Genomic DNA, 9,788 nt, shown 5'->3' with positions numbered 1-9,788 from the left:
GTGTGATCAATCCATTTGCTGTTGACCGCTTTCAGTTTTCCTAGATTCATCGCTAATCCTGCGATTAGCATGTCTGCAGCCGTTGCTTTGCGCCTTTGGAGTTGGGCCTTATCCACAAAGGAGGGTCTCGAACGCTTGACCCTACCCACTTCACACTGGGCTTTGGGAAGGCAGCGCTTCCTCCATCATGGTCTGAGCGCCTTCCCAGCTGCGGGGCTCATCTCGTGGTACTCTGTGAGCCAGAGTTCTGTTGCTACCCTAAGCCTTCCAGTCCCTCAGAAGTGGACAGCCTGCTCCTGCTTCACAGGCTGCTCTTCACCTGGAAGCTCTGCTGAACCCTGCGAACGAACCCCGCGGCTCGCGGGTACTCGAAGTACCAGGGGTCTTTCGCACCGGCTCTTGCACTGCGGCACTCCCATGGCCACAGCGCGAAGCAAGACTACAGCCAACAGACTGGTGGTGGGAAGGCCTTCGAGGAGGTGGCTCGACACTGGCGACTGACAATGGGCTCAATCACAGCTATGATGGTGACAACGGGCAGGACCGGGTTCAGGGGCACATGCGGCCTCTGTGACTTCCAACCAACTTGATGGCACCCAACAACAATGTGCTACAGCAGCCCCAACACGGACCCACTGGGCCCACGCTGGCACCCCACGCACGCCTAGGTCTGGATGCATGCGCGTGGCTTCGTCCCGTCCCGGCTGTGGGTGGGCTGCTATCCAGTGCCTAGTACGGGGCAGACAGCTCGTGGCTCCCATCCCGCATTGCCTTTTGGTTCTGAGATTGTCTAGAGCACTTCCCTTTTATTTTCAAATGTTTCTAAACACTCATTCTATATATCTATGTGGTTGTCATGTGTGTGTGTGTGTGTGTGTGTAATGTAGTGCTTCAATGAGTATGTTTGGAGAAAAGGAGAGAGATTTCAGTATAAACTCAGTCATGGGGGAGGGAGGGAAAATAGAGGAGCTGATAACAAAGGTTCAAAGAGAAAGGAAATGTTTGGGAAATGATGATGGCAACCTATGTCCAAATGTGCTCGATACAACTGATGTATGGATTGTTGTGAGAGCTGTAAGAGCCCCCGATAAAATGATCTTTAAAAGGAATAAATGAACGCAGCCATGACCTAAGACATAACCCATCTTAAATCTACAGCTGTAGTCACGGGAGAAGGTGAAGCTGCATAGGTAGTGCTTGGGCTCCCCATGCCCAACGACCAGGTCCAAGTCCCAGAAGTGGTCCTTCCAAGCTATGTGACCAGAGACCGGGAACTTCCCCTCTCAGGGTCTCTCTCCTCATCAGCCAGACGGGGATAGTCGTGCCACCGTGCCCTAGGGAAATGATGAGAGCGCTCCATGGGGAACTGGCACTGTGCAGCCAGGTGGCAACCTCCCAGTGGACCCAAGGCTGGGTTCCATCAGGTCACCTCTGACTCCCGGGCCCCTCGTGCATCAGAGTGGAATTGTGCTCCATGGTGTTTTCAATGGTGGATTTCTCGTGAGCACATTGCCTGGAACCGTTGATATTTCAGTTAACAGTGAGGGCATTCGCCGTTTGCACAAAACCCCAGAAAGTATGCCCCCCCTCCCGGCCAGGAGCACGCGAGGGGGTCAGAAGCCAGAAAGAAAATGCCACCTTGTCCTGCACATGTCAGACACCGAAGTCAGAGGAGAAAGTGAACAGGAAGTAGAAACCGTGGGCTGGACTCTTACCGGTCACTTTCCATGGGCAGTGCACGCTGAGACACAGATGGACCTGCAGGGGACGTATTGGGAGCCACCGATGGGCCCTCAACCGTGGGGGGGGGGGGGAGAAGGAAGCAGGGCTGGGCAAAGGGGAGAGGTGGGTTATGGGGTGACCGTGGCAAAGGCCTCAGCCTTTCCAGCCTCCCAATGTTGTCTACACCCCCCCCCCCATCTTGGCTGTGTGCTGTCCCCCGGAAGGAAGCATGGTACAGGGGAGTTATCACCATGGAGGACAAGTCCTGGAGAGGGCCACCAACACTGCTGGCTGCCAGGAAAGGTACGCTTCAGTCCTGGGGGGGTGGGGGGAGGGAGGCTGGGAAGCCAGTCAGCAGCTTCTCCTAGAGCAGGCGGGAGAGACCGATGGAAATGCCATCCCCACCAGCCTGGGGCCAGCAAGGTTGGCACAGCATTCAGAACGACATCAGCAGTGGTTTCTGGTCACGGGTAGGCCCGCGTGCCAGCTCTTCCCGGGGAGACATGGAGCCACTGGGAGGTTTGTGGGCGCCATTGGCACCCCTGGGGGGAGAGTAGAACCGCTCCAAGGGTTCCCAAGGCTGCCCGTCTCTAAAGAAGCTGACGGAGCTGCCAACTATCCCACTGGTGTGTAATCACTGTGCCACCTGGGCTCCTTCACACACGACTCTAAGTCGGGGGCTGGGGGAGTTTGAGCAAAAGTAAGGGGAGTATGACCCCATTTTGTGAGATCAGGGCACAGCGGTGTGAGATCAAAGTCAGCTGTCCCTGGCTTGTCCCATCTGCCAGGGCGGGGGTACTTCTCTGCAGCAAAGCTCCTCAAATGGCCAGGGTCCCTTTCGCCCTAGCCCTCACTGGAGAGCTGGTCCTCCCAAGGCAGGGGGTCAGCCTCCACTGGGCAAGCAGGGAGGAGCAGGATGAGCAAGATGGGTGGGCGCTGGGATCTACCAAGTCCAGGTGCACACACGTCCCTGGGGCAGCCATGCAGTGGCAGTCTGTCCACTGGGCTCTGGCCATTTCCCACTCCGCCAAGTTCTCCCAGGCCACGCTGCCCACAAAAGGAGAGTAACACCCCCTTTAGTTTCCCCCTTGGTGGTGTGTGGTGTTGGCTGATACCTGGTGGGCATTTGGCACTTAGGATCTTTGTGATCAAGGATGGCATGGGCAAGGTGATGTCCTGCCCCTCCGGGAGGGGGAGCCAAGGATGAGGGCTCATCATGTGAGCTGGGGGCTGGGAGTAGGATCCTGCGAAGCTGGGAGGTCATGTGTGGCCCCAGAGTATTTTTTCTAGTGCCCAACTAGCCCAGGTGAGAGGTGGGGCTGAAGCCCAGGGGGCACTACCTGTCCCACCCATTTCCCCTCCCTCCTTGGACAGAGCAGCGTCAGAGCAGGACCAGGCTGCTGTTCATACTGGGGCAGGGACCCTCAAAGTGACCACCAAGATGTCCAGTTCCCAGCTGGAGGGGCCACCTGCAGGGCCGGGCACTGAGGCCAGACCCAGAGGTCGCCTGAGGGGAGGGAAGCTGAGAGGGGGGAAAGAGAGGGAAGGGTGGGAGGCAGAGGGGTCCCCAGAGTCCTAGAGGTGAGGTCAGCCTGCATGAGATGCCTCCCTCCCTGGAGTCCAGTGGGCCTTCTCAGGGACCACCGACCCGGCCACGGACCAAGACTGTGTGGAAGCCGACATGGGCAACTGGAGAGGATACACAAAGCCCTCTTCCTCGGGAGATGCAGATTTTCACACATGGGCAGGTCTGCTGATGCCGATTCAAGTGCTACAGCTTTCCCCTTTTCCCATGGGAATGTGGCCAATGTTGACAGGCGTCCCCTTTTGACTCAGAAGCTCTTTGCGTTCATAGCATCTCAAAAGGCTCCTGCGACTAAAACGTGTAAGAACTGCTGGGACTCTCCCATGCCCCACTCCCATCCTGGCCCCCAACTATTCCAAGATTACCCGGTGCCTATGGAGTCCCTGCCACGGCTGGGTGTCCCATGTGGATGAGGGGAAGTCCCCCAGTATGCCTGCAGCACCGCAGGAACTCCGTATCAGAGGCAATGTCAAGTCAGGGAGCTCTCTCTTCTGAAGGTGCTACTCCAGCTCCCGGCTCCTTCCCTGGCGGACTCTAAGCTCTTTGACAGGCACCATGGAGCCCTGGGTGGGGGGGGGGGGAGGGGGAGTGGTCCCAAGCTGGGACTGCAATCTGCGTGTTCTTGGTAACCCACAGAGGGCGCCGTGAGTTAGCATGGACTCCATCCATGGCATGGAGCCTGTGCATTACGTGAACCAGGCCTTTCTGACATGTTCCTTTGAGTCTGAGGAACAGACAGACATCTGGGGAAACAAGGGCAGGGGAGCAGGGCGAATGGGGCGAGATTCCCCAACTAAATTCTCCCGGGTCAGCCCCTGGCTGCCCTCGAAGCATGAGTAGGCACCGGGCTGGGAAGGGAAAGAACATGGCATGACTCTGTGGGCTTTTCCCTGTCTTGAAGCGTCTTGGGGAGAAAGCCCCGGGGCTATCCTGTGTCCTTTGGGGAGACCTTTCAAGACAGCCTCTCTGCAGTCCCAATCTTGGGCTGGCCTGTCTGGGACTGGCCTCGCAGACCCCTTGGAATCCCATATTGACTGGGCCGCAGACCAGGCACCCCACTGAGAGAACTGTCTGCAGGCCCCAGTGGCTGCAGAAACAGGTCAGCACGTGTTCACACAATTCCATGTGTGGACGGACTAGAACCCTGACCCGGCTCTCGGCCCAGTGAAGCAGACAGACAGAGCAGACCAGCTTTCTTTATTGCAGCTACCGTCCGTCCATCAGGTGGGCAGTGCTGAGGAAGGCAGGGGCCGGTTAGCACCCAGAGTTCAAACGGCAGAGGCAAGCAGGGTTCACAGCAGGTGACTGTCTTAAATGGGTACGGAGCTCATACAAACGTGCCAGACCCGGGAGAGGAGAGATGGCAGGGCCAGGCCACCAGAGGACAAGGAGTGCTGACCCTACAAACCAGCAGACAGGCTAGGAGAGCGGGAGACTCTTCTTCATGGTCAGCAAGTCTCTAGCCAGATGCCCAGGCCGGTCCTGGCCAGAGGGAGGACCAGGACGACATCCTTGCTGGTGGAAGTAGAGATTGATACAAACCTTCCTGGCAACTGTGTTTTGCTCACCCCACCCGCTCTGTAACAAGAGCTTCAGGTGTGGGTACACTCGTATCATGCCACAGCCCTGCTCCTGGGGGTCCAGCCTAGGGAACTAACGATGTGGGGTGACAGGGGCATCTATTTAGAACAGAGGAAGCGTGCCAAGGGCACCCAGCTGTCCATCTACTGAGAGGGACAGCAAGCAGCCACCCCCCAAGTGGAATCAGGAAGACGCAGACAAGCCGAACGGTGACAAGTGTGGGCAAGCCCAAGGGCAAACCAACGGTGCTTGGAGACAAGGAACTGTTTGCTGGCGTTTCTCCAGCTCCTCCATGCTCCAGGCTCCCTGTGACATGTGGGCAAGGGTCTATCATGGACAGACCGGGCTCATGCTGCCACTTGTCCACAGGCCCGGGGCTGGTGACACTCAAGGGAAGGGCTGGGCCCACACCACATCAGGACCCCTGAGAGGTGACACTGCGGGAGGCACCACGTCCCTCTCCACCCCCAGTGGCTCTCCCCTAGCCCTGCGGGGAGCTCCTTCGGTTGGCTCCAGCAGTATGACTGTGTCCCTTTCCAAGGAACCCCATCTTCACCTCCACCCTGAAACCCCTGCTTCCCAACTGTGTGGGGGTACAGACCTGAGGGGCGCCTGCAGGGGAAAGACCGTCAATCAGCCCTCATCCCACCAAACCCCCCTCAAGGTGGCTCAAGTGTGCCCTAGGGGACCCCAGGGGACTTGATCCCTTTCCACTCACTATGGATGTACCCAACACTGCCCCACAGGTCCCCTCTCCTAGGGCCCGGCGGCCCGGGCTCCTGGTCAGTACGTGTGTGTCTGGGGGTGCGGGCGGGGGGAAGGGGCTGGGGTGCCTCTGTGCCCTGACCCAGAGTACCTGCATTGGGAATGTTGGGTGCCTTCTAGTCCTTGTCCCTTATCACCTATTCAGCAAGGGCCAAAGAGATGGCGTTCTGCAGTCTCCACAAGTCATGCCACTAGTTACCCGGGGTCACCCAATCCACCAGCCAGTCTCTGGTTCTAGACTCCAACCTTCACATCAGGTCTTGGAGGCCACACAGCCCCCTCACCCTGTGGGAAGTCCCAGAGCTGAGCAACGTCACCCACATGCTCCCACTTGTCTGGCAGCATCATGGGGATGCCTGAAACTGTCCCTCCCCTGCTCTGTGGGGGCACTGCCAACCACCTGGCTCTGCTCTAAACTGAGCGCTGCCCCCTTTGGATCTGAGATTTCAAGGCCCCTGCCTGCTGGCCTCTTCAGCTGGAGACCTGTCCCTGTGGTCCCCTTGGGGGATGCCCAGAGCACAAGCCTCATCCTCTTTAGCTGGGGACGAAGGGGGCTGCCATCAGAACCACTTTGTCTTAGCAGGATGTCGCCCAAGTCCACTTGGGAGCCACCTGCTGACCCTCTGTCATCTGTCTCATTTCCCAAAGGGGCCGGAAGCCACCCAGAAGGTCACACAGCCATCCCACGCCACTCCCAGCCCACACATACCCGCCACACAACCAGACATAGCCGCATCGCCACCACTCCCAGTGAGATGGGCCTGGGCCCCTCACTGTGGTTGGTGCAGGAGGGCAAGGAGGGTGGCAAGCCTTGGTGGGGTGACCCTCGCTATTGTGGGCACAGCAGTGCCACCGTGACACACTGCTCCACATGCCAACATGCTCCCACCTCCTGAAACCCATGTGGGCACCCCAGAGTATGCACCAGGCAGAGCTCCTACCCCACCGGACGGGAACCCCCACAGGCCAGCCACATCTGGACCTCCATTCCAGAGACCCCCACAGAGCAGGCTCGGTCCTACCAGCACAGGTGCATGGGAATGAGCGAGCTGTGCCCCACTCATCAGAGGTCCCTGCCTCCCCTCCATCCGTCCGCACAGCATCGCAGCCTGGTGAGCGCCGTGTTGCACCTGTTGCACCGAGCAGCCTCGGCTGGTCGGCTCAGGACAGGCCGAGGCTGTGTTCAGGCACTTGTTCCGCAGGGCAGTTGGGCTAACGGAGTCAACGATGCATGGGTGGTCCATGCACCCCAGCAACCACCCCCAGGGCCTCAGGAGGCCATGGTTGCTTCAGGGACGCAGCCACCCTGCCCAGCACCAGGCAGACTCTTGGGACGAGGGATGGGTGTTGGTCCCAGCCAGGGAGAGTCCCAGACACATGTCTTTGTGCTGGGGCAGACAGCCAGGATCATTGGGGCCGGTTCAGATGAAGCCCTGGCCCGGCAGATGTGTGAATGGGGTTCATTTGGCATTGAAATATAGTGGGGCACCCTCAGGAGTAGGACCCAGGCAGCCCAGCACTAAGAGGAAGAATTCTGTCCCCTGGAATCAGGGTCAAGTGCCAGCATGTAAGGACAACAGAGTCGTACAAGAAGTGCCTTTCTTGCACAAAAGTGGGGTCTGAGGGCAGTGGGCATTGGGAGGGCACACTGGGAGAGGCTTTGGGCCTAGAGATGGGATGGGCGCTACAGAAGTGGACAAAGAAGTGACAAAGGGGACAGATCCCAACTAGGCAGGAGGGATGGGGCACACACAACACGGACAGCTTGTGGCCATTCCCAATGGAGCCCCAGGGCAGGAGACTGAGATACTCGTGTCCCCTGGGCCTGTATGGGTCTCAAGTGGGGGTGCCCCTGAGTCTGCTGGATGGAACCACCTGTAACGGCGAGGGGGTGAGGACACAGGCAGAGGTGACCCTGGCAGCAGACTCACCCTTTCCCTGAACCCTGAGGTGGTCCTGGGTGCCAAGAGGGACTGGCCTATTAGATCTGAAGCCTGCAGGCCCCCTTGAAATGTACAGTGGCCGAGAGGCAATGTGCCCCGGTGGGCAGGAAGTCACACCCCAGTCTCTAGGGCCACAGTGAGCTTCCAGCCCCGCAAACCTAGCTCCCCTGGCCCCAGGTCCTCAGGGGCCAGAGGTCCCAGGGGTAAAGTGCTGTTCTGGGAGTGACCAAGTTGGAGAAGTCTCATGGCAGTCATTAGGATAGCTGGGGTGGGTTGCAACCCACAGATCCGGGGGTACACAACCAGCCCAGACAACTGGGAAGGGTGGAGGTGGCCGTATGCATGATGGAGGGGAGGCCGGGCTCCCTCTGGAATGGGGCGGCGGAAGCTGTTGGGACATGTCCCAAAGGCGCTGCTCTTGCGCTCCGGGTTTCCTCCCCCTCGGTGCAAGTGCGCTGCTACCTGAGGGGCTGCAGAGGCGACCAGGGCGAAGGCTGGTGCTCAGAGGTGGCGGGCTCGTGTGGGCAGGGCCGGCGCTGGGCTAGTCCCCTCGTTGGCGGGGTGCACAGGGCAGGACCCAGTGCCCGCGGCGGCCAGCTGGCGGCAAAGCATCTGGCGCTCACGCAGGGCCCGGTTGGAGGCGGAAGTCTTCCGGATTTGCGCGCGCCGCGCGTGCCTGAGCGGGGACTTATAGGTCCGCCGCAGCTCAGCCAGGAAGCCCTGGTAATTGTTCCTCAGAGGGCTGTCCGGCTGCATGTGGGGGATGGCCCACTTCTCGGCCTCCCCCGTCAGGCGGGACACCAGGAAGGCCACGCGCTCGGCCTCGCCGGGGAAGCGGGATGCCTGGAAGATCATGAATCTGTCCATCTGCATCAGGAAATCGGCCAGCTGGCCGGGGTCTCCCGAGAAGGGCTCGGGCAGGGAGGTGGGCGGCGTGGTCAGGGGACGCGAGCCATTGCAGCTGATGGCAGAGATGGGTGGGGTGATCTGCAGGGCGCCGGGGATGCGCGCGCGGGTGCGCAGCAGGGTCAGCTCGGTCATGACGCTGTCCAGCATGGTGGTCAGGCTGGCCTTCTCGGCGCGCAGGGTGGAGGCCTCGCGCCGCAGCGCCGAGTTGGTGAGGCGCAGGGAGGTCAGCGTGTCCATCACGTCCTCCATCTGGGCGCTGGCCGCCGGGGCCTCGGCCTTTGAGGTCTGAGGCTGGACCATGGTCGCGCAGGGCTCAGCCACAGGTCCAGACGACGTGGGTGGACGAGGGGTGGGGGGCCTGGGTAACCGCCGATGGAAATGACCCCCAAGGAGGGGTGCATCTGGAGCGGAATGGGGGCGCAGGTGGGGTTCGGCCAGCTCAGAGGCTGCAGCGGCGTGGGGCAGGCGGCTCGGGGACCCAGCAGGTGCCTCGGGGAGCGCCCGGCGCGACGCGGCACGCCGCAAGCGGGCTCCAACCAGGCAAGGAGGCTTGTTCCAAGCAGGTGTTGGTGACGGCGCGCGCGGGCGCGGGGCCAGGCTGCACAAAGCCCGAGCTGGGAACAAAGGCGGCGCCACCGGCGGCGGCCGCGCGACAATGGCGCCGCCCGGGCCCGCGCGCTGGCGTACCTGCGTCTCCGCGGCTTCCTTCCTCGCCGCTCCCGCGGCCACGGCCCGGACGGCCCGGCGCGGCCACCCAGACGGTCACCGCGGGGTTGCCGGACCCGACTGCTGCCCGGGTCAGGCGCGCGCGGCGGGCGGCAGCGGCGGCGGCGGCTCCAGCAGAACCGGGTCGGGGTCCGACACTAGGTCGGGGTCCAGGCCGCCGAGGCCGAGTCACCACCGCGCGGCCTTTGTGCGGGCGGGGCTGGCGCGGCGACCGGAGGGCCTCGCGCGGAGCCTTGCGGTTGCCATGGAGACCGTCTGCCCCGGAGCGCGAGCCGCCAGCGAGGCCCCACTCCGGAAGTTGCGCGTGGGGGCCCCGCCCCCGGAGCCACGTGGCCGGCAGCCAATCAGGGCCCACTGAGCTGCCGTGGACTTTTAATTCTGATGTTGCTTTGGACCACGTTGGCCTGCAAAGCTCTATTTGTGTGTGTGTTAAGTACACATGTTTCATCAGCTTGACCTGTTATAACGTGAATGTTACTGCAATAGGCTGTATAGCATCGTAGTAAATCTTGATAGGACGGAGACATCTAAAGCTTTAGTTCAATATCTAACCCCCC

General features: G+C 60.7%; 1 protein-coding gene across 1 annotated transcript; it reads right to left on the bottom strand.

Moving 5' to 3' along the window:
• Positions 1-4,508: 4,508 nt before the first annotated feature.
• RTL6 (retrotransposon Gag like 6) lies at positions 4,509-9,448 on the bottom strand. The gene has a single exon (XM_075553514.1). The coding sequence runs from the start codon at positions 8,803-8,805 to the stop codon at positions 8,098-8,100; it is 708 nt and encodes a 235-aa protein (XP_075409629.1). The 5' UTR covers positions 8,806-9,448; the 3' UTR covers positions 4,509-8,097.
• Positions 9,449-9,788: the final 340 nt, after the last annotated feature.

This window comes from Tenrec ecaudatus, chromosome 6 (assembly GCF_050624435.1).
Source record: "Tenrec ecaudatus isolate mTenEca1 chromosome 6, mTenEca1.hap1, whole genome shotgun sequence".
Classification (NCBI taxonomy): Eukaryota; Metazoa; Chordata; class Mammalia; order Afrosoricida; family Tenrecidae; genus Tenrec; species Tenrec ecaudatus.
The sequence above is the reverse complement of the archived record's forward strand: the minus strand, read 5'-3'. Positions and strand labels throughout refer to the sequence as shown.

Bases quoted from the DNA above. Each gene is read 5' to 3' on its own strand.
- RTL6 (XM_075553514.1), bottom strand. From the start codon at position 8,805: ATGGTCCAGCCTCAGACCTCAAAGGCCGAGGCCCCGGCGGCCAGCGCC.